At 38.9% G+C, this 25,361-nt stretch overlaps 1 protein-coding gene across 3 annotated transcripts in view; it reads right to left on the minus strand.

The window, feature by feature from the left end:
• The window catches only part of ARHGAP6 (Rho GTPase activating protein 6), a 324,930-nt gene that overhangs the window by 15,639 nt on the left and 283,930 nt on the right, over nucleotides 1–25,361 (minus strand). For all 3 annotated transcript variants that reach the window (XM_062603829.1, XM_062603831.1, XM_062603832.1), the window contains exons 4-9: nucleotides 16,556–16,812; nucleotides 12,108–12,303; nucleotides 9,196–9,251; nucleotides 5,285–5,435; nucleotides 4,005–4,153; nucleotides 615–794 (exon numbers count right to left, since the gene is read on the minus strand). In XM_062603829.1, coding sequence (XP_062459813.1) covers nucleotides 615–794; nucleotides 4,005–4,153; nucleotides 5,285–5,435; nucleotides 9,196–9,251; nucleotides 12,108–12,303; nucleotides 16,556–16,812 — 989 coding nt within the window. The remainder of the gene's footprint in view (nucleotides 1–614; nucleotides 795–4,004; nucleotides 4,154–5,284; nucleotides 5,436–9,195; nucleotides 9,252–12,107; nucleotides 12,304–16,555; nucleotides 16,813–25,361) is intronic.

Raw genomic sequence — 25,361 nt, forward strand, 5'->3', positions numbered from 1 at the left:
TCTCTGACTTCCAAAACCAAGAGGTGAAAAGCTTACTTCCAGTCTTGTCTTCAAAACTAATGAGCAATGATAGTACATTGTTCAGTGTACAAGTGAAGAGCCAACCCCATCATTTCCACAGACAGAAATCTTCTAAGGAAGATACTCTTATCTACATAGAAACTGTTCCAGGCAACACATTTTTAACACTACAGTTTACTTCAAAGCATTCCCCTTGACAACAGATTACGTTTTCTAATAATAATTGATCAAATAATATTTCTACCAATTATTCCCAATTATTTTAGGAAAAAAAATTTTCATTGTGAGGGTGGTGAGGCACTGGCACAGGTTGCCCAGAGAAGTTGTGGCTGCCCCATCCCTGGCAGTGTTCAAGGCCAGGCTGGATGGGCCTTTGAACACCTGGTCTAATGGAAGGTGTCCCTGCCCATGGAAAGGGGGTTGGAACTGGATGATCTTTAAGGTCCCTTCCAACACAAACATTCTATGGTTCTATGACCTGATTTAATGCAGTTTCCTCAGTTACTTCCTCCTAGTCTACTTTAATACCAAGCAGGTATTTCCCCATTTAACTTAAAAATGGATAGGAGTAATGTGAAGAAACATCCACCTACCATGAAAAGGGCTTCATAGTTTTCAATCATCTTTTGTACAACAGCTATGATAGCAGTACTCTCTTCAGCTCGAGCAGAGCTCTGAACTGAGAATTCTTTGTCTGTAGATTTCTGCTTGTGCAACAAGTTAGGGCCAAAGATGGTAGCCAGGTTAAGTGATGTCATTTTGTTCCCAGTAATCTAGAAAACAGAATACAAATGAGGTGGGGTCTTCTAGGGTCTAATGTATACAGATATGTATATACACATATCTACACACACACACACACACACTCTCTCTCTCTCATTCTCTCCCCCCTGATTTGACAGATGCTTCATTCATCAAAACCAGAGTGCTAGTCAAATAAAAAATGAACAATTCTTAGAAATGTTGAAACACCCTGTTTGGACATCTCTGCAACAAGCACTGTGGATTTTCTGGACACATTTTCAAGTGGATTGGAAGAGTAGAAGGTGGAAGTGCTGCCTGGCCTTAATTCTCCAGAAATTTGGCAGTGATATACTTCTGAACTCAAGGAAACCTCCCTACTTCTCCACCTCAGCATATTACTGTCTTTTAGGAACACATACTGAAAACCATTAAGCTTTCTCCAGTAGCACATAAGATCTGAAAAAGATATAGTGAGGAAAAACAAGCTTTTCCACGTTTAAACAGTTTAGATAATAAGCAGCATGCTTGTTATTTTCATTAGTATTTTCCTGCATTTTTGCCTCTTTCCTAGGACATACCAAATGTTTACTTGTTGGGTGGACTTTTGTTTTGCTTTTGGGTTTTTTTTTACTATTTTCCTACTTTTATAACTCTGCTCAAAGACATAATAGTGACCTGAGTTTCAATGAAGTAGGCGGCTAGGAATACATACTAGACTAGTCAGAAATTATCTGAAAAAGGTTATACAGGTTATTAAATGAAAACTGTCATTCTCATATTTGTGATTAGACTACTTTTTTTCTCTTCTATTCTTTTAACAGAGCAAAAAGCAGGGATCATGTGCTTCCTGTCTGTGTCTCCACTTTGTTGCTATTCTGGGAATGCAGAAGAAGATGCCAGCAGTTTGACTACATAAGACTGTAAGTGAATTTCAGCTGTTGATGCAGTATTTCTTGCAGGCTTTTCAAAAAATATGAGAGTTGCTTTTCATTTGTTTCAGTTACCTCTGAATTAATTAATTTTTAAGAAGGACAGAAAGAGGCACCAAAAAGAGGCAGTAAAATCAGCATTTGAAGAAATAAGTGCTACAAAACTAATCTTTTCAAAGTAGTATTTATTTATTTTTTATTTGGGGATTTACCAAATACTCTAGCCAAGCTTACAACTGTGCACTGACAGCACCTGGTTTGTTTTTTAAAGAGCTCAACTAGACTGCATAGAGATGACAGTAAAAAGAGCTTCTTTTATTGGTGGGACTACTGGGTAATCTTGGAAAGACATGCACTATGTAGGCGCATGGGCACTCATAAAAACCATGTAGGTTCTTTGTTTAGAGATTCATCTTAGCATGACTGTGAGTACAGCACGCTCCCTTATTTGTGCACCAGTGTGCACCTGGCTGTTTTTTGGGTGAGCTGCTTTTTAAACACTGCAAGAGTAATGAGGCACCAATGAGGCACAGGCACGCAGTGCCTCAAGTGTGCCAGGGGCAGCCTCCGGCTGTGCCTAGATCTGCATGTGCAGGCTCTTTGTACAAACAGCGAGTCTTTTCTTAAGGGCAGCCTTGGGGCATCCCTGAAAAAAATGCTGTCAACGTATTAATAAAGTTAGTCATCCATCTTCATCTTTGTGACAGAAGGGCTTTTGAAAGAAATTGTGAAGAGGGCCTATGTGCCAAAGCCCTGGCTGTTTTCCTTCCAGTGATTGCAAACAGTCTGATAAAGCACTTTCTCCTGCTCTGTATGCCTTTATTCACTTAATTATTCATGAATAGCTTAAATAATTGCAAGCAGAATACTGTATTATCTATAAAAGATATCCAATTGCACATAATATTCCTGACGCTTAGAATATTGGCAAGACAGCTTACATAAATTTGGCTTGCCAAAATACCTGTAGCAGAGCTGATGCACTGTTAAGGGGAATGAAAATGCCTTTAATACAACTGTCAGGCCAAACCAACTCTTTCAAGCAGCATTCTCTAGCCCTGCAATAAGATCATTTTGGGTATATTCCTGAACCAACACAGAACTCTTCGCAGGACCACAAGGACCACGACCTTAGCTGTCTTATACATGTTTTTAAGTGCAGTAAAATTGTTATGAGCTGCTTTTTAAAAAAACTTTTATTACAGCAGTGTAGGTGTTTCATCAACTCCTTGCTGAGGCAGAAATAAAAGCATTTAAAATGGATTTAAAAGTGAAATAGGCACATTGGAAGCTAGGACTTGAGGCACAAATGCTGCAAAACTTAGTCTCAAAGTGTCAATTTTTAAAACCAGCCAACAGCAAAAGGTGTCCAAATGTGACAGAATTCATCAGGGTTTTCCATCTGGAAGACAAAATTCTCTAGGAGTTTCAGAAGAGCCTCAGTAGTAATCTCAGAAGTAGTCTTTACTGCCGTTTAGGGGACAGAGAAGTCTTTCCCACAGATAAACTGGTACAATTTTGCCAAGCAGTGACAGACTGTATCCATCTCACTTGGAGCTAAGAGATTCACCACCTTTGGCAAAGCATTTTTCTAGTAGAAAACAGGAAGCCTGGATTTTCTCATCTTCTCTAGTGTGAATGGTGCAGATGCACACACGTGAATGTTCAGAAGTACAGCTCAGCTGCTCAGCTATGGGTGTTCTTGTCTCTGCAGGGGGGTCACTCCAGCCTCTCACTGAATTAGGTCCAAAAGCAATAGAAGGAACACAGCAAAGATGGACCCTGACTCCAGCTAGTGTTTAGGTCTGTCAGTTGCAAGGACACAGATGGAGTTCCTGTCCCTTCCCATTTTTCACTATCCAGTTCACACAGCAAAGCTAAAAGGAGCCAAGAAGTGAACTGCTAAGTCTAAAAGTTATATAAGAAAACAACACGAGAGAATGAAAAGAGAATGAAAATGCATATTCTTGACTGCCTGCAACTTACTGGTGTTTTTTGTCCATAGGATATAATAGGATAAAAGAAGAGGGAGTAGTGGGGAAGGACAACATTAACATTAACAAGGTCTACGATGGTGTGAATCTCCCAAAGGAAGCAGTAGATGCTTCACTGATTAAGTCATATGAAAATTACACTTTCACATACCTAAGAACACAGTAAGCAACTAAATGGTAAATCTGCCATCAATAATATGAAATCTGTTCCATTTTTCAAGGGTATGCCACCACTATGTTTGCTTCACAGCTTTAAACATCTTGTTTCAGATCATGAATTAAACAAAGTCAAAGGACACAAGTGACCAGGACTTACCTCTTGGCCATCTTTGTCTGTGGTGTCTTCTGCATGACCAGCCACTGTAGAAAGGAACTGCAGCAGCCGGTGCAGAGTATCGCAGTTACAGGGAGGTAGAAGATAAATGAGAAGCTGTAAGGTGCTTAGCTGTTCATCTGGCTCTAATACTAAGAGGGGAAAAAATTGAATTTTAAGAAAATCACTCCAACTAGCCTAAAAGCAGAACAAATATACTGTTACCAGCCCAAAGAAAGGTGTAAGAATAGCTTTGTTTAAGGATCTTTACTTATAAATTCAAAAGAAAAAGATAAAACTCTAAGGACATATAAAAAGTGAACAAATACTGTAATGGGATTTTTGCCTTGGTTGGTCAACTTTTTGCTCACAGATTCATAGGAACTTTTCTCAGAGAGAAAAATTGGTGTTGCATGCTCCATCATTGTCACTGCACACAATAATTCTGCTTAATTACTAAATTCATTTAGGTAGAGCTACAGGTATATATGGGACACCGCTGGGAAGCATTGCAGTCAGGTTTATACCTTAGCCATTTTAAATGGGTTTTCTTACAATTTCGTATCTTGCAGAAGTAATAGGGAGACTGGAAAAGCAACTAGAGATATGAAGGATGTTCTGCAGCCACCATCACTTTAGCCATCTAAAATGCAACGGCAGCCAATGACAAAGGTGGGACAAAGGCAGGATCTCAGACATGAGGGCTAGAAAGAATCCGAAGAACACATACCAGGCAGCAGCTTAAGCTTGAAGAGTACAACTTTACTTTTTCCCAGACCTGTGATAGCCTACACTCAGGTCTCAGGCAACACATTTGGGAGTATTTCATAGGGTGGCTCTGAGGACCATTAACTATGATGAAACTTCAGCTTTTGAAACCAGTTTTTGAGGACAGACTGGAATTTTGGTCAGTGAACGGCTTTAAAACTTAAAAGCATTAACGGTGCTAAGATACCAGGATTCAAATGTGAGTCTGCCACCTGCTACTGCTGAACCAATAAAAAGGTCAGGATTTAAAAGACAGTACAAATTATATCCTATATACAAATGCAAAAATAGGTATAATAAGTTAAATCTTTGTTGCTTTAGTTTTCTGGGCTATACTTAACCTGTAAGAAAACCAAGGAAAGATTTCAGCAAATTTATACTACACAAATACTTGGAGCAAATAAAAGCTAGAGAATTAAATGTACAAAAGAATAGATATATGGTTAGTAGAGATCAAAGAATTCAAACAAGTAAGCTTTTGAAGAATCAGTAAATCAAGATGCTGTAGAGCTCACAGAGAGTGTTGATGAAAGGTGTGTAAAGTTCTCTGGTGAGAAGCGGGTCAGGCATGTCACGCAGAAATTCTTTTAACAAAGCAGCAACATCATGAATGCTGTGCTCTTCGTCTAATACAACGTCTATGCCCCGGTCAAACTCTTCACGTAACTGAAAGAGATCATGACACAAAGATACAGTCACTTACCGTCCCAATTAGCACATCCCAACAGAGAAAATCTTTTCAGGTGTAGATCTGTTCATTTTCACTTTCAGGTTTGGATATGACTAGTTTTTAGTCAGGTCAAAGATATAATTAATGTCTACTTCCTGCTTGTTCCATGATACATAAATTAAGGTTTCTACTGACTGTAATAAAATCCAATTCTTTTTTTTCCAGAAAATATATGAAAAAATATGCCCAAGTGAATATAATTTTTTTGAGAACTCTAAGATTAATATCAAATGCAGAAACCAGACAAACAAGGAAAACTGCAAGAAAAGGCTTTCTAGTACCACTTTCCTTCATTATCCCTAGATTTTAGGGCCAGAAAAAACTAAAATTACCTTTCGCAACATTTACTTTTTTGTATGAAAAATAAGATAATGTCAATATCCACCAAACTCACATTTCTCTCATGATTTAGGACAGTACTTAAGCATAAGCAATAAGCAGCTAAGTTCACTAAGGCTTCATGGCATTTCTCCACACACATCTTGCTCTGTCTTCCTATTTTAGGGTGTTAACAAAAAGCAAGCTAACACCATTATGAGGTATGACTACATATTTGCAGCTACAGTCCTCAGACAAATTCTGTACAATTCAAAGGCATCACACTTCTCAAAGGCAGAAGAAATCCTTCTTCCACGTCTGATATGTCTCATGAAAAGAATATTTAAAAAAAAGGAGAAAAGCCTGTCTTTCTGAAGAGATTTCCCAGCACCAAGAGAAGAACAATTTCTTCAGGCTGAGAGCTCCACCTTCTACTTTCTTTCATTTTTGAAAATAGTCAAGATGTTTTAAAACTACTTCCTATGAAAATTTTGTATCTTTGCTAATATTATGAGGTATCACGACCACATATATCTTCTCAGAGATTAATTATATCTAATCTCACCAAACAAGAGGAAATCTGAGGTATCAGCTTTCCTATCTGGATTATTACAGACACATCAAAAAGAAGAAGGTGGTAAATTGCAAGGAAACTATGTGTCTGTGATAATCTGTGGCAATTCTTCATCACAGGCAAATCTATCTTGAGTGTGTATAGTGTGGAGTATAGTGTATAGTGTCTGAAGGGGCCTATAGGTATGCTGGGGAGGGATTCTTCATTAGGGACTGTAGTGACAGGACAAGGGGTAACGGGTTAAAAACTTAAACTTAGATTGGATATAAGGAGGAAATTCTTTCCTGTGAGGGTGGTGAGGCACTGGAATGGGTTGCCCAGAGAGGTTGTGAATGCTCCACCCCTGGCAGTGTTCAAGGCCAGGTTGGACGAAGCCTCGGGTGATATGGTTTAGTGTGAGGTATCCCTGCCTATGGCAGAGGGGTTAGAACTAGAAGATCTTAAGGTCCTTTCCAACCATAACTATTCTATGAGGAATGCAAAAAATCCCATATTTTCAGCTGAAATCGTGCTTTCATAGCAGGTGTGAAAGGTATCTTATAAAAACTACAGCCTCCCTTCTAATCTATTAAGAATGCTTTTAACATCATTAATATTAGCCATTACTAATAATGAATAATTATGCTCTGAAGACCAGAATTTTTTCTTTAGCATTATGCTTCCCTCTGCTGATTTGTGGTCAAAGATTTTTCCAGTGCCAACTAGGGGATTCCACTCCCAGCTCAATTCTGCTCTTCAGACTGGTGGCAAGTGTAGACCATCCCTGCAGAGCACCATAAACCACTACCCAGAAGGCTGCTTCTGCACTTACTGCCCCAAAGCATCTGAGGGAAAAGAAATTTGGACTTCCCAAATAGCTGTCTAAATCATAAATTGCTGACACAGACTGAATATGGCACTTCTGATCTCATATACTGTGAGGCCTACTGAGATGTCCTAATTAGCACAATATCAGATAATCATTGGTGAAACATGGCCACATTTCAGGCCCAGGTATCACAGCTGTTAAAAACCATACATTTCTGAGTTTAAACTTTAGGTGTCTCAAACTTCATTCATAGTGAATACTTTCAGACTTTTGGAAAATACACTTCAAGCACCCACTGATGCTTAAGACGTGAGAGCTGAGGACACCTGTGTTGGGAGAGGGGATGGGAGCACAGAGTTCCATCCATGTCAGTTTTCATCCTCAAGGTCTGGATGCTGCTTTGTTCTACATCCCACTGAATGTTAAGGAGATGGTTTGTAATAGACAAGCTGGTTCTAGATTTTCTCTTCCCACTGGCACATGCATTTACTTATGTATTTATTGTAACAAACTGTAGTTGAAACAGGACATTTTCTAACTAGGGAAGGAAAGGAAAGAAAACTATGCCTATTTTATACACAAGAAAAACTAATGAACAGCTGCAAAAGTACACCAAAATCTGAGTACTGGGTTTGGCCTTCCATGGTTCAGAAAATGAGTGGAATTTTAATTGGATCCAGACTTTCCCCATGTGTTCATGTTGACAGCATTTATTATTGTAACTGCAAGGTCCAAGCTGATGCTTCCATGTTGTTTAATGAGATATATTAGTCTATGTAACAGAATACATAAATACCCAAATCTCTTGTTTTCCTCAGCTTTTGAAAACACAGTAAAAGCTGGTGAAAGTTACTGATGTTCAAAGTAAGGCTTAGTTTACAAGTAAGTGATACAAGCCCTCTGCTTTTTCCCCAGAGGTATGATGCAAATGTACTCACCCCTGAATGATAATATATGTTTTGACATTGAAGTTTGTAATGCAAACAGCAGGCAACTTACTTTTTAATACTTTATCTAGTTCAGTGTTGATCTAACAACTGCCTCTGCAGACCATTAATGTTTTTAGCTTTGCGGAACACCAGCCACTCAGCTAAAGAATAAGCTACAAAGCAGTCGGCTATAGTGTCCTACCATCCAGAATCAAGTCAGTTTAGATATTCAAGGTAACCTTCCAGAGCACCAGACATCATACTGTATAGTCTTTGCAACAAATACTATTATTTCTGGGATCAGATGAATTTAAGCTTTCTTTTCCTTTTTCCCAATTGAACTTTTTGGTCTTCCTGGCAGGGGTATTTTCCTGTAATGTTTTATACCCTCCCTAAGCATCACGCAACCATTAAGCACTATTCTCTACTGCTCTAATTCGACGTGTATTCCAACTTATGGGAATAACGACGTCATATCTAGGGCTGAGAAAACACCAACTTCTGACTTTTTCTCTGGAGCCTAACTGTACACTCTCTTTGTTTTTCAACATTTGGCTGAGACTAGCACTTGGATGGGTCTGCCCTGACCTTCAAATTTAACAGGGGTAAAAGAAAGGTGATATTTGTGAGCAGCAATCTGAGGGTCAAAGAGATCGTTCTGTACTTGCATATTTCCTCATACTGTGAGCTTTCAAAAAAAGGATTTACAGTTTGGGTTTACTTTGGAAGCTTCAGCTGAGATGAAACTAGCAGCCAAACTTGTTTTTTTTTTTCCCTATGGTGTAACCTTTGGAAAATTTCATCACTGTAGTCTATTTGGATCTCCAACCCTGTTCTACCTCAACGCAAAACATACACAGACTGTTAACCTGATGAGAACCTGACAAGTATTTCACCAGATGTAAAAAATGGCCTGTTATTCGCCATCAAAAAAAAAAAACCAATAAAGTCACTGACCCAGAAAGCCTGAATTTCACCAGGTGAAAGATAGGAAGGAAACCACTTAACAGAAAGGAATCATGCTTGTTTGGGTATCATAGCTAATGGGAAAAAGTGTATCAACTCACCTGTCTTACTCTCTTTTTTGAGCTTCCAACTCTGAATATTCCTACTGTCTGGAGACCTGCAAGTGTAGCACATCAGACAACTGTTTTATTGTTTAGTTTTATGCTGAAAATTGCATTGAACCAAAGCCGTCTGGGCTATGTGTATTTAAAAGAATAAAAATCCCACATCGTATTTATCTACATACCTGTACATACACTGCTGAGGCAAAACTCAGTTGTCTTGAAATACGAAACTATTCACTGCCGTTTTTAAGGGTGCCCCATCACCTAACCTTGCAAAATGACATCTCCATGACCTCATAGCAGCCTTACAATATCTGAAGGGGTCCAATATCTGAAGGGGGTCTACAAGGATGCTGGAGAGGGACTCTTCATCAGGAATTGTAGTGATTGGAGAAGGGGTAATGGGTTCAAACATAAACAGGAGAAGTTCAGGCTGGATGTAAGGAGGAAGTTCTTTACTGTGAGGGTTGTGAGGCACTGGAAAAGGTTGCCCAAAGAAGTGGTAAATGTTCCATTCCTGGCAGTGTTCAAGGCCAGGATGGACAGAGTCTTGGGTGACATAGTCTAGTGTGAGTTGTCCCTCACAGGGGTGTGGAACTAGATGATATTAAGGTCCTTTCCAACTCTAGTCGATGATTCTTGAGATGCCATTTTAGTAGTGTTACTGCTACTCTGCGAGGGACTGACATGTTCAGAGAGCAAGGCACTGTTTTGCACTCAGAGGTGGCACTTGCAGGACTGACACCAAAGGAAACAGGCAATAAAATAACTAAATAATTTGGCACACTGAGCTATGGCTTTGGATACAGGAAGCAGTTTGTTTTGGGGGTTACCCACATGCTCTGCAGTGCCTGTAAAGACAAAGCTGAGAGCTTCCCTCAAAGGAACATAAGTAGGGCACTCCGGCTGATTACGAGAGGGAAGAGCTCCACTTGGGAGTTGTGTGCAGCTTACAGGATAGGAACAGCCATTATATAATCCTATAATGGCTTATAAAGAATTACCATTGTACTTCAAAGTGCATCTTGTGTCGTTTAGATACTGGAAATGGCTGTGGCCTGCTATTCCATTAGCAATCAGTTCAAACTTTCTTCTAGCCCTATAGAGATACTAGAATATCAAGCAATTGATAACATGGTTGTTGAGTGGACATACTTTGCCAAGTAACAGAAAGTAAAAAATTTCAGAGTAAATGCCACCTTAGAGGTGACATGGTTTTTAGCAATGAGAATGTGAGTAGAAATGCTAAGGGACTCAAGCAGTTGTGTACCTAATATCATTTTGCACAGTTACACATTTTTTGAAAAAAAAATGAAATTGTCTATAAATTGAAAGATTTATGGTCTAACAAAGGCCACTCCGCAACATTCTTTTTCTCTACTTACGTACAAGAGATATAAAATAACCTCGCAAAAAAAATGCCCTTTGTAGGCAACAAGGCTACATTTGCTTGTTAGAGACGTGTAGCTTCACAATAGTGCTTGGAGTTGCAGATACTCAGCACAGATGATCAGGTAAGATTATGCCCTTTAGTCTCAACATAACAACTCCCTTCAAATATTCTTTATCTTTGGTTAAGAAAAGATTAGCCTGATGAAATAACATTTAGTAAACTCAGGAACATTGGCAGGGAAACACCTGAGAAGGAGATATCCATATTGGACAAAAACTGGATGATCAAGTGACATAAAATCACAGTATCCAAAGGATATTCAGCTGGATAGCTTTTTCGGCTGACTTAAACACTTTTATGTTCTCCAAACTCAGCTACCCTTGCTTAAAGGAAGTAATTCATCTCAATTTACTCATCCACACAATCACTTGTCAGCTATGGTATCTTATCTCTGTAAAAGGCTAACAATGACTCTTTTTCGTAGAGTTCATTTATACATTTGTATGTAATACAGTTTTCAATTATGTATTGTAAAAGCTTTGCATTGTTGTTTAAATCGCAGTCCTCATCCGCGAAAGCCTTTCATTCAGAGTCAGTAAATGATTTCTTTCTGATCAAGTTAGGCGTCAAATGCATCATCTGCTGTTGCAATCACCATTACTTAATGGTTTATTTATTACCTGGCCATGTAATAGCTCTGTCTTGCTGTGGTCAAGTTATTTCAATTCTCATTAAAAATCTTTACAAGACTAAGATACATTGGGAGAGATGTTGGATAGATACCTTGATTAACTATTGTTTCTGCATTACATAAAGCTGGTGGGAGGTTTGTGTCTAGACGATCGTGAAGACATGAGAAGAATATTGGCTGAAGCTTGTTATTCGCCTCAGAGAGAGCAGGCCTGATCCTGAGGCTGGTCAGGAGGACTCAGCCAGGGACAAACTGCATAGCCGGCCCACGAGCTTTGTAGAGAACAGGAAAAAGCTTCTTGGAGCTTAATGTAATTCAGCATAGCATTTTTTTCTTTCTCTGAGCTTGTATCTTCAAATGATGCTTCCAGTTATGTCTTGCACTGTAGTATAAGCAGTTAAATTAACTCTTTCACCTTAATATCCACTCGTTTGTGAAGAATGATTCCAGGCTGACTGGCACACTTTAGACTTTCATTCTCAAGGTATGGGTAAACCTGTGGGGTACGATGAGCTGTTCCTGCAGAACTGAGCATTCCAGTTGGAGATGAACAACCTCTAAGAAATGTCTCTTCCCCCATGCTGTATGGGCCAGTTTGCAAGCTTGTAGCATAGATCACTAGTCTGGGAAGGTGTCATCTATGTGATTATTTGTGAAACAGTATCTTTAGCAAAAGTGAATTAGGAGGCAAATTAGGAAGGAAAGCAATTTACTGTCAAAGATGTCCTTGCAATTGGAAGCATATACTTGCTTCTCAAAATGTGCAATTATTTATAGGATAGTAAAAGTATATCTGCCACTCTTGGGAAAATGAAATATTCTTACCATGCTTTTCCAAGTGCTGACAGCAACTATCTACAAGCCGGGGAACCTGCCTGTAAATAGGGTTCAGGCTTAGTTTCTTATCTCTTGCTTTTTCTTTCTTGCTCTGTGCTTCTGCAGGCAAAGAGAGCTGTAAAGCCTCTAACAGTCTTGACTGATTGTCATCAAGATCTGTAATAGAGTCCACAGACATTGCACCCTGTAAAATACACACACATAGAACAATCATTAGGTCTGAAGATATATAAACATCACAGGATCTTATCTAACAAAGACTTTTGCCTACCTGCATTTTAAACAACCTAATATAAAAAATACAGTTTGCTACACAGGTTTTGTAAAGTAATTAAGTTATAATACCAGTGTAATGGATGGGAAAACCACAGTGGTACCAATGCTATTATTACCATACTACAACAAATACAAATTAGATACTGAAAAAACTAAATGCTTTCATATTCACTTGGCACACTTTTTCATTGTTGTAAGCCTGCACATACTGCAGGACAAGGATGAACCATGGTCCATGTGCACCTCAGCAGCACAATATTTATGCACATGGAGATATATGTATGCATTTTTAAACCTGACTCCCTCCCTTTTCTGTAGCTTGGGACATTTTATCATTGAAAATGATGCAAATAGATTTACAACCATACACCATACACAGTTAACTAATAACACAAATACATACAACTGCAGAGATTGAGATAATCCCCACTTTATCACAAACCAAAGGCAGACCAGGGAAGTAGAGGGGTAATATTTTATAGATAATTCTACTTCATGTATCCTAGTATTTTAGAATCATTAAAATTCCAATGAAATGTTTGAAAACTGTGTTTGTATTACAGCAAGGCACAGAAGTTCAAGCAGTCTGCAGGATAAAGCAGCACAAGCAGCAGGAGGTTTATGGCATGTTTCAGTGTTCAGTCTAGAAAAACAAGATTTGTTTTTCAAACCTCAAGATTACTGTCACTTCAAAATGACCATTTTCCTCAATTTTTGTTTCACCTACCAGGCAAAAAAATTTTAGAGGGCATCAAAAATATTAAATATTAATAAAGCTATAATTAAAAAAATCAATTGCAATTCTCATTTAAAATATCTACTGTAAATTTCTTTCTTTCTGAAACAATGGATACATTTTATTATAACATAAAATACACTGTAAAGGGATCCAGCACACCATCCTAAGAGAATTTATATTCCCATTCAAAACTTTGCTGACAAATCTAATTTCTTAAAAGCACACTGTTCCACTGACAGCTGTTTCATAGTCTGCTGGTGAGATCTCTATGTCTGTTAAATGAGAACTGTACAACTGCTGGTGAATTTCAAGCTCTAGAAGTATTTTCTTCCATCAGCCTGGACAACTGAACTTTACAAAGATTTCTGACTCATAGGCAACTCATACAAAGTCCACTGAGATTTCAAATTAATTAGAAAAAATTTAGTTAAAAATATCTTTTTATTTTTAATTAAAAAAAGCATCTAATTTATCAGGTACATTTCTGTTTCTTAGAACTCAGGGAAGACTTATAAGTAAAACACAGTGAAGTATTTAGATTTTTTTGGACCCACATCCTAAAACAATTACTAGACCCTTAAGAATGCATCTTTGATCTTGATTTCTGATGTGTCTCAGAAGTACATTTGCTTGATTCCCCTTACCATTTCTTGTCAAAAGGAAGCAAACCAAAACACACACAAAAAAACCAAACCCCAAATCAAACAAGAATCTCTGGCTGTGATCCATGTCTGTACAATTCCAACTGCAATTTTTTTTTATTTTACAAGTTTGGGGTTTCAGACATCAAAATTAGTCGACTGACATTGAAAGCCCTAACACCATCCTCACTGCTGCAGCTCCCAGGCAGTTCCTGTATGACAGATGCTGACCTTTATACTCTGCCTTTACTGGTCCTTCCCTTCCTGCAGGACATCCTCACCTCATGAACCATTATTATCACAGGGTCACTTAAGTCGGATTCAGATCCCCAAAATAGATGTAAATATAGTCAGTTCACCATTATCCTTGGGCACTTTATCAAAGTTGTGGATTAACTGGCACACTGAGCTGGCTTTAGGAAGAGTGACCTTGAGTTCAGTGGCTAAAGTACAGCACTGCTTGGCAATATCAAGTCCAGACGAGCTCTGATTTTAAATTTCGAAGTGCAGAGGAAAGCAATACTAACATACTCCATGGATCCAGTTCAAACTCAGCCAGACCTACTAATTTAGGCTCAGCCAGACCTATATGATTGCTGGAGAATGATGCAGGAGATCATGCACATTGTTGCTCACTACTCCAGGACTATTAACACAGACATAGTGCTACCATGGACTGCAATGCCCAGGAACCAAAGAAAAATCAAGTTCCATCTACTAGGCATTACCTTTGCACAATAACGGATACCAGTCCCTAACTGAAAGCCTCAGCTGAGTGTTTGAAGATTCACCGGAATACACAAAAGTGAATGATACAGTTGCAAAGAAGGAAATGGTGGTGATGAACATTCCCTCCAATTTAAGTGGACTCCAGTTGTCTATGCAGCATTTGTGTGAGAAACTGGTTGTATCAGTTCCATGTACTTACTTTTTTTAAGTATTTACCGTGGCATAGTTGAAAATAAACAGTGAAACATTGCCCAAGAGATAAAAGTGCAAGCTTCCTTATGATCCCCTAAAAATCTCAAGGGAGTAGAGTAAGTACACTGATAAGCAGAAGTATAAAGGCCAAAACCAGACAAGATATGGGATGTGAGTTGATATTGATGTTAAATAATTGACAATTCATGAAGTACATTACTGAATGACTGAGGTTCACTTTCAAGAGAAAATGCCAGATTCCTCCATGTCACACTGCCCACCTTCGCCTACTCTTACTTTTCTGTAGGTGAACCATGTGCTACTGCATCCTCATGAGTATGGACTAAATGTTCAAATTCAACACCCTGAAAGCTGCAGTACTAGTATTGCCAAAAAAAACCACCCAAAACAAACAAGCAAAACACCTCCCCAAGCATCAAGGAACTTGGCCCTGGTGGAGCTTGAGCCCTTGGATATAACAAAGGGTCGAGGTTCCTTTTGCTTGCTGGCTGGTCAAATGCATGTCAGAGATATTACCACACATGAAAAGAACATCAGATGACTCATATCTGGACACATGAGTTACCTTTCCCTCGTATGAAAACAGGTTCTGAAGCCAATGGGTATGTACGGTGAATTTCTCTTTGTCACTATCTTCTGAAAGAAGTTGGTGGGTTACCCTTCGTGTTTCCATTCAAGTGTAGTTTGCACTTTTATTTGAACACAACTTCCTGTTCTGGACAGGTCAACAGCTGTGTGTTATGCATATGTAAGAATGCAAACATCTTCAAATATCATGCCCTCAACTATTTGCTGACAGAATGCAGACATTTCAAACTTCAGCTGACAACTAGAGGGAAAGAAGGTAGGTCATGGGGCTCTTCAATCGTCTCTTAATTTGCAACTTACTCCTGTTCTACCCATCTTAACACCCTGGCTTGAAGGGCCCTAAATAGCATGTCTCTGAAGCAGGTTTTATCCTAGGGATGAAAGAAGGTGAAGATCATAAGAAAATATTTTATTTTCCAAGGTCTGTTCTTGTACCCCAGTTTGTTTTCTTAGATTACTTAACATTCATTGCAAATGAAATTAAAAAGCAGTAATTCTATAATCTTTATCCCATGGTAAAAAGAAAATAAAATCTACTACTGTTAGTAGTTGCAGTGCTGAAAAACTGGAAAGCTCAGAGCATACAGAATACCACAAACAAATGGTCTACCAGGTACCTATCTGACAGGCAGGATTAACATTCAACCCAAACCATGACACTGCTGCCAAAAGCATCTTCATGCCCTGTATACAGAAACATCCTTCAAAGAGCCTGGTACAAATTTACTCTGACAATTTCTTACTCACCACCAAGGACATGATCAGAATTAGACCATGGGGATTTTTATTAATACTAGGATAGGGATTAATAGATTTATTTCCAGGTTTGTAGAGCTAAATTAACAGAAACATATATATATAAATATCAATCACATAGGTTTGTTTCTTGCCCAGCTGAAAAAATTAGGTTGAAGATGGACAGAATTTGTTACATCTAAAAGACCTAGACTGGACGCAGATAAAGGGAGCAAACAGGAAGACTTCTAAAAAAAATCTTTCTAGCACTTTGCTATCTGTTACAGACTTGGACAGATCATATGACCTTTTCCCACCAGCACCAGAGAAAGATTTCTACGACAGTTAGAATTTTCTGGTATTGACCAGGCTAGATTCCACCTAAAAAAGAAATCACTGCTTGAACATGACAGAAGAAACACCCCACAGCCCACAGATACAACAGGGTTTTTTTGTGCTCCAGCTAGAGCCTTTGGACCTACTGGCATGCACCATAATGTGATAGGTTTACTTACACGCCTCCTTGCTCGTGGCGCTGGCTCGGGTGTGTTTGGAGAAGTGGATTCATTTGGTGTTTCTGAGGTTGAGCTAAGAGATGAGTTACTGCTTGAAAGTTCTTTGTTCTGCCTTTTAGTTCCAAACGGCAAGAGAAAGGCCACAAAATCTGAAACATCTTTTTGCTCTTCCTTCTGAGAGTCTTGCTTGAGCTTGTAGGCCCGGTCATTAGCAATCACTTGGGACAAGGGCATTCCAAAAGCCTGGGGAACAAATTCTGCAACAACAACAAAATTAATGTTTACTGAACATCTGATATTTATTTAGCACAAAAAGAATTGAGTATTAAGCTGTTAAACAGAAAAACAATCCAAAGTCCCTTTAAATATATAATAATTCCAAGGAGGTACTGGACTGCATAATAACAATAATAATAATATTCAAATTATAAAACAATAGTGGAGATGTGCCAGGTAATTGTAGCCCATGGTACCTTAATCCTTTTTCCAGTTGGATAATGCAAGATATACCACAGAGAATCTTGGAAAAATCACTTGAGAGTAGATCTGAGATCTTAACTTCTATTGATAACAACTGCAAGTCAAGTACCTTTGGATACAACCCTCACGTTTCAGACCACTTCACCAGATTTCTCTCACAAATGCTGCAAGGCACCACAGTCAAGAGGTACAGGAATGTGCATGAGTCTCCTTACAGGCCAGGAAGGTATGCATCTACCTGTACAGGGAGCTTGTAAATGCATACACTATTCTGACTAAGCCTCCAAGGATATGGTTTTAAAGATATGCATAAGAACTATACTGCTTTAACATACTGGTAAGATTAAACTAGTTTAATAGTGGTATATCAGTATAAAGGTCCTTTGTAACAGTACAAATATATACAGATATACAAAAATAAGTGAGAATACAGGTATCTCTCAATTATCAAAAAGAACATCATCCCATCCCACATCAATATACCTGTAATGTACAAAACCAGCACATGCTTTTGATCTCAAAGTAAAATGCTCAAATATTACACAAAACAAGAAAAATGCTCTATCAGCCAACAACAACTAACATTGAAGTTTCAAATCTAGACCTGTCTCAGATTAGAACCAAAGCCATTGTGCCAGACTGCCAACTAGAACTTTTTGTTATCAAATGAAATGAAAAAATAGCTATTGACTCTATTAATCCTGATGAAAAAGGGTACAAATACTACTAGGTTCCAGCTTCAGACCTGACTGTATCAGGAATAAATAAAGCACCAGATATTAAAAGCAACTGTTTCATTAATGTATCAAAAAAAGAATTAAAAAAATGCAAAAAAAAAAAAAGGCAAAAAAAAGGAATTCTTTATTTTTAGACAATAGTCTAAATGATTAAAGGCTGAACCCCGTCTGGGGACTTAAAGTACCTGACCACAGCTTTGATGACACTTTCAAATTTTATCTAGACTTGCATTACTGTTAGATTAAAGCAAGACATTGAAAGCAAGAGTATGACTCTCGAATAAGGACGTTACTAGCCTATCGCACTAAAGAGACAAGGGCCTGTTGTTCTGATTTGGTGAGTAAAATTGCTGCTTTTTACAAGTATGAAATGTTAAGACATGAGCTAACTTTGGTGGCTAGACAAAATTAAATCAGGAAGCAGAGCCTCACATATCAAGCAAGTCTGGAAGCAACCTGTGAGTAGAATGACATCTAAAAACATCTGCATTTAATTTAGGAGAAGAAAGAACATCATTACATGGGTATCAAGCAATGCAGGAATTGCCAGTTCCAGAAGTCCAGAGTTAGACCTGTCCCTCGTGTACCTAGCAGAGTGTGCCCATAGAATTATGAGAATTTAATTTTTTACTGTTCTGGATTATCTTCCCAAAGAACATTTAAGAACACAGACTTGAAACACACATAGGCAACATGTCTCCCCCTTCTGTCGTTCTATCTGTGTACTTTGTTATACCTCCAGCACCCCTATTTAACTGTCCTTCCACAACATTTCCTGAGAAAAGCCACTGAGCCAAATGAAATCCTGAACATTAAATATTTTTCTGATTTTGTCTTACAGCCACTTATACGTCCAATTGTGACAGGACAGCAGTATGTAAGCCAGTGATGCCCAACAGAATGCTGATGCCATTGATCCTACAGCAGGATCTCATCAGTGCTTCACTGAAATACTTTCATTACAAAGACCTTCTCTCTGACTTCATTATGTAAAGGCTGGTATTTTGAGGTAGTTGCTGCTCCTCCTTGAAAGCTCTCAGGTGTGGGATGCCAGGTTTTTAATTGTTCTTGCTCAATGTGCCTGTGAAGCAGTGAAAGGATTCTGAGCCTCTACTCTAGGTTGCTTTGCTGTAGGCCTCCTTCTCAGAGGATATGAACCACTTCCCCGATTTCTCAATGTCTGGCAGAGATGAGGAACTGGATGAAAACCAACTGGCTGATTTTCAGCCTAAATACAGATGGAAGTGATGCTGGCTGGCAGTGCTAATTACGTTAAAGTATTCACAAAACCAGTAAGTTTTTGCTCTTTTGTTGAAATTAAGAGAATTGGTTGCACCCCCTGCAGACTGGCTGCAGCCTTAAGTTCCCACCAAATCTAGTGTGCCTATGGGTGGCGGTGGTGAGCATGTTTTGACCACCAGTCTTCAGAAGTATTCAATCCCAACAATTTCCTTTTTGGACAAGTAATCTCACATCCATTAAAATGAATGCTAGCTCTTTTGATATTTCAGATTAAAAAAAACCCAACTAAACAACAGAAAACCTAACCAACAAAAACAAACCAAAACCCCAAAACAAAGGAGTTGTAAATGTGAAATGAATTTAGCAACTCACTGATGGAGAGAAAGGACACTGACTCAGACATGCAGGTTTGAGGCTCTCATCTCATAATTAAGGTAAAAGCACCAACTGACTGTTTACTGTAGACTGGGGTTCACCTCTGCTAGAGGGGTTTCATTTGCATGAAGAAATGTTCCTTAGAGCAGGGGCTCAAACTTTGGTCTGTTGTATATATATACCCATTGAACGCCAAAGCTACCAAGTTAGTTACTTTCTGCAGGCCAAATAAAAATTTGATCACTTACTCAATTAGAAGAGTGGGCAGTTTAAAAAGAAATTTTGTAGAAAGCACCATATAAAAATATGAAATAACCTGGCAGGCTGCTCAATCAGGTTGGAAACACAGACTCATACCTTGGGCTGGCAGCACATAAGGACTTGACTTCTGATCCATTCTGTATTTTAGTGTTTATTGGCAAAGGATACAAGCTGCATTTTGGAGAAGTTCATAATTTGTCTTACCAGAAAGTCCGTCTTGCAGCTGAGGCAAGTTTCTTAACAAAAATTTTGATCAAAACTGATATGCTCCTAAGAAATCTTTCTGTAGTGGTAAATCAGCGTTTTCTAATAAAAAGCAGCACAACACTGAACAACTCCCAGCCAGATCAAATAAGAGTTGCAGTGATCAGAAATCCTTTTCTTTGCTAATCAAATGAGACATCCGGGACATTGACCCATACAGTTTGTCTACTTGGCCTCATGCCACCCCATCTAAGTATAGTTTCAAAGACTTCTCTGAAGTTTCAGCTGGTGAAAATTCTGGTTTCCATCCCACAAATCATAATGGTCTATTAAAAACCAGTGATGTGTATTCTCTAGACCTTAATGAGGCTTTCAATGCTGATGAAGTGAACAGCACACACTACAGCAACTTTGGATAGTCTCCTTAGCACTTTAAGTGCTGGTTTTATGCAGTTAAGAACCTTGTGATCAAGACCTACTGAGGCCTTTGTACTAACTCTATTTAAATGAGAGGAATAGAATGGAAGACAGCTCAGTGAATAATATGATTTAAAAGAAACATTTAAATAGGGAGGGGCCTTTAAACCAAACTCTCCATCCAGCCAGCCTGGGCAACTGTTTTGTTAATGGAAATTAATTACTTTGGGTCCATAGAGAACGATGAAAGCAAGAAAATAAGGAATATGGAAACCTTGATCCATAATGGAAATAGCAAAACTCCTTCCATCTGACAGCTCATCAAAACCATGCACTGCTTGAAGATAACACTATGTTCTCAGGATCAGTTCTACATCTGAAACTCTCTTCCCCAGCTATCTGGAGCTCTCTGACCTCCAAGGATTGATATAAAGCCTTCCCAATAACTAAAGCATTTTCTGTGGGTATGTCTTTGTTTTTTATATTTTAAAAATTAAGAGGTTCTTCAGCATTTTAGTTGACTTTAGTACAAAATATGACAGCGTTGCTTAAAAAACCCCTTTTGTACGTGTAGAGAGCATGAGAAACATTTTCAAAGTTTTTTACAAAGCACAGTGGGGTGCTGGAAAGGCTTGGGAAAAAAGGAAAAAAAAAAGGGCAGCACATTTCTGATAAACTGTAATAAAAAAAAAAACAACTTCATCCATTGAGCTTTCCCTTTAGGCTGCGCCAAGGCATACTGACATCACGATAGGCTGAATTACTAAAGAACAAACGAAAACATTGAAAAATACCTCTAAATTTACTGAGCATGGCTGGGAAGTAAACACAGAGGATGTTTTCCAGAATTCTGAACTAAAGAATGATCAAACACCTACTGTGGGACCTCCATATAACAGAGAGTATCTGGAAAGACCACAGAGGAAGGCTTTTTCTCAGGAACTCCAGCATACACAGCAGCTCTGCTAAGGCCTCACAGATGAACCTGTCAAGTATTTACATTCCACATAGAAACATCAGCAAAATGGATGCATCTCAGTTGCTGAACAAATCACGTAACAAGTGATTATTATTTCTGAGCGTGTCTCTTAGCTCACTTGTAGGTTTTACTGGAACCAAGGCAAAATGGAGCTGGTTTACTGACAAAAAGTTCTAGGACATATCCTTTCTGGGAGGTGCCTCTCTCAGGAATGCCTGTGTGTACTTTCCAAGTAGGCATGCTTACGCTGACTCCCGTATCACTGGCAGAAGACAGACAAAAGTCTACTCTTCTGCTGACATCAAAATTAGAAGTGGATTTGTAAGGGAACAGTACCCAGCTGCCAGCATGCAGAGCATCCTGAGAATTTCTTATTCCAAGCAGCACAGACGTTTTACTGCTCCTCTGGCCTGAGTACTGTTTCTCAGCAGCTAAAGCAAATGTTTAGAGACATATGTAGACAGCAAGATTGAGCATCATGATGGCCATTAATAACAAAGAGGCTGAGTAGAAAAAAGCAAAGACGCTGAATGATGTAAGCCGAAAATACTACTTAAATATCTGGGTGCAGTGTTTGCTCTCCTGTTTTGTCTGTTTACATCCAGCAAGTTTTGCTATATCGTGCTCTAGTGAGTCACTCAGTGATGTAAAAGCAATTGAAAAACACAGTTTAGAATTTTTCCCCTTTTAATGAGATGACAACAGATGTACTTGTTAAAAAGGGCAAAATAAAAATATGAATCTCATTTAAAGTGCATTCAGTTCTACTTTGGTGCCTTTGTTGGTCTTCAAAAGAATAACAGTTTGTGGAAACTCTCAACAGATAGGTCCATTGACTGATCCATCTAAATAAGATGTCATGTTACAAGAGTAAGAACTCCAGGGATTAGAGTGAGTCCTAAATGAAGAGATTAAATCTCCAAACAGTCCTAGAAGAAATGAATACCATATCCTTTTGGTTATGCTTTTTAAGCGCAGCCACCTGGTGGGGTGCGATGAAGTACAGTCTTGGGCACAAATTGCAGCAAGGTGGTACCTCTCCAGAGAGAGTAACTCCAGAAGTCTACACCCTAAGGCAGTTCAGTGCATGTCAGTGCTAAAGGAGAAGGTTTCTCAGGCAAGACCAAGGAAGCAAGTACTCCCTGCTCTTTCTCAGGAACTGCTCATGCCTCGTGCATCCTGAAGCAAGGCCTCCATCGTACTTCCCTCATGATCAGCACAGTGGCCTTTTTCCCAACTCTTTGGCTTCCTGTGCCAGGCACATTTCAGTGATCTCTGGCTGCAAACCACATACAGAATCACACACTGCTGAGTGATCATCAGGATTAATCTTTAAGAGCCTAGCTATTAAAAAACAACTTTTCAGGTAGGACGCACTCCAGACGAGACCTAACATGGGCCCCTCAGTTGTTACTTGCCCTACTATGTAAGGTCTCCCAGTCAAAACGTTTGGAATAAATTATATACTTTTCAAATGGCAACTGTGCTTACAAAAGTGATGCTGAAGGGGTAGAAATGCTGTTTGACTTAAGGAAAGCCATCTGTATAAAGTGGTGTGAAACTGGCTTCCCTACTTCCCCTCTGGTGTCCTGCAGCCTGGTCTCACCATCTCCTTCTCATCTAGACTGGCTACCAGAAAAAAACACCGCTAAACCACCCCCACAGAACCCCTAAACAACAACAAAAAAAAAAACAAAGCCAAAAAACCCCAACCAAAAAGAACCCAAACCAAACAAACCCCACAAAAAAAAAAAAAAACAAAACAAAAAAACAGAAAAATCAACTGCAAAAAATACCCCAAACCGCAAAAGAAACAGAAGGAAGACATTCCTTTTGGGCATGAGAACTATGGACCTGCCCAGGTGGGTAAATAAATCCTCCCAGCCTTTTGTGTGAGTGCACACACATTCAGCGTGGAGTCTTTGTTTTGGACTGATTGCCCAGAAACAGAAGATACTCTTTATAAAACAAATGGTAGAAAGGCTTGTTAAAAAACCACCATGTAATGGACCAGGATGATATTTCCAGCTCGCTGTGACACGCACTCACCAAGCGGAGGTCAGACTCTGACTTTGGGTGACATGGAGAGTACTGCTCAGAAAAAGTGGTGGGCTTAGCCATGACATGAGCATGGCAGGCTCACCCTTATGGATACCTGCAGAACGAGGCCTTACATTTTACCTTCCAGATCCAGCTCGTCACCTGAAAGCTTAGCAACTTTCCCTTCTAACTCCTAAGGCTAGGAGAGATGCTGGTGCTGCTACTTTCTATAGGAGAACAGCTGCCTTTCACCAACTGTGCCAGGCTAATGTCCCAAATGGCACAACGCAGCACCTTGTCTGGTTGCTCATCCCCCCTACCATCATGGATCAAGAGTCTGCTCAGCAAGTATCTGTGGGGCAGATGATCTTTAATAACTCAGAAGGGCAAAGAAGTGTACACCAGAAAAAAACCATGGACAGAAACCCTGAGAAGCCAGGGGCCATATGCTGCTGCTATCTGGGTTATTTTTGGCTATTGTGTTTGCTGTTGGAAACAAATAAGAGCTGGCATGGGTTTCATTTCACTCTGCTGACACAACATGGTGGGAACCTGATTCCTTCCAATTTCCTGGTGCTCTGTAAACTTGCCGACAAACCTGATGCACATGTCAATGCAGACATCCTGAAGAGAGAAATAGATTCTGCTGTTTGAGTAGTGCTGGGTTACCTTCCCCTCAAGAGTTAGTCCTATAACATTTTATACATGGAAAGAATATGTAAGCCATCTTTATAAATGAGAATAAGACAATGGAAGAGGAGAGAAGGAGGATAAAAGCAAATGGGTAGATGTTTGAAAGGCCTGAAGTGAGAAGAAGTTAAAAAAATAAAGAAAACAAAAAAGGAATTAAAATTAAGAGAATCAGCACAATGATTTTTAAAAATGCTTGGGTATAGTTAACCAGAAGATATGAGCAATGATAGAAAACAGGAAGTAGATAAATATATAGAGGGATGAGTAATTATAAAATTGATGACCTTTGCTGTGGACAACTATGGAGCCCTAAATGGGAAAGTGCCCTCAGAAAACCCACTGTAATAAAAACAGAAAGTACATCCCCAAAGATACTAACTAAATGAAGTATATGTGCTATCATACAAGGTAGACACACAAAAAAAGTCTCTGAACAGGAATGTAGTAGCAGAAAATAATATTATCTGTAAGTACTCAACCAGTGCAGTTGTGCAATTATCAGAAACAGAGGTCAGCTGAAATAAAATGAGGCTACAAGGAATTCACTAAACAATACAAGGCAATGTTAGAAAATTTATTGTTTGAAACATCTTTGGCAACTGAGATTTTAGAGAAATAAAGCACAACTCCAGGTTAAGCATCTGCATCACTAAAGTAAACTATCTCTTCTCAAAGCACCAAAGAGGCATTTTAGGAGTTCTGGAAGTGCAATTCCAAAGATCCACCAGGTTTGGGTGACACAGCAAAATTTGGTCTTTGGTGAATTATCAAATCAGTTCATTATTCCTAAAAGAACTGCTACTGCAATGAAAAAAAGTGAGAACAAAAGGACAAAATGTATTTAAACTCTCAAAAGAGTTTCTAAATAGAAATTTTCAAAGGATATTATCAAAGTTGTACCACCCAAGGGGGTAGATAAAAAGATAAAAGCCCTCAGAGCATCAAAAAATTGTGAGAGAGAACATTTTAAAAACAAAAAGCAAGAAGTGATACAGAAGAGAAACCCACAGATGGCCATGAAAATCAGGATCTAGCAAATGCAATGAAAAGTGGGGAAGGTTTTACACAGAACTATGCTGCTTTGCACTTTTAACTGTGCGGAAGACTATGGGGGGAGAAAAAAACCCACAACAAAAACAAGGAGAAAACTAAGCAACATAATGACTGATTCATTACGTTGCTGCCAAATGCAATGCATTTACAGGAACAGTACAAGATAGAGTTTTCCCAAAGGTAGAAATGCTGTAAGATCAGTAAACCTCTTCCTAAAAGATTCCTTCTGCATGTGGGCTCAGTCGTACATCGTGTAATTCTCATAACAAATGAAAGATTTGATACAAGCAATGCAACATGGGAGGCCACTGGATTTATCCAAACA

The sequence above is a fragment of the Pezoporus occidentalis genome, unplaced genomic scaffold (genome assembly GCF_034315485.1).
Source record: "Pezoporus occidentalis ecotype Australia unplaced genomic scaffold, CSIRO_AGI_Poc_V1 ctg81, whole genome shotgun sequence".
NCBI classification, from domain to species: Eukaryota; Metazoa; Chordata; class Aves; order Psittaciformes; family Psittacidae; genus Pezoporus; species Pezoporus occidentalis.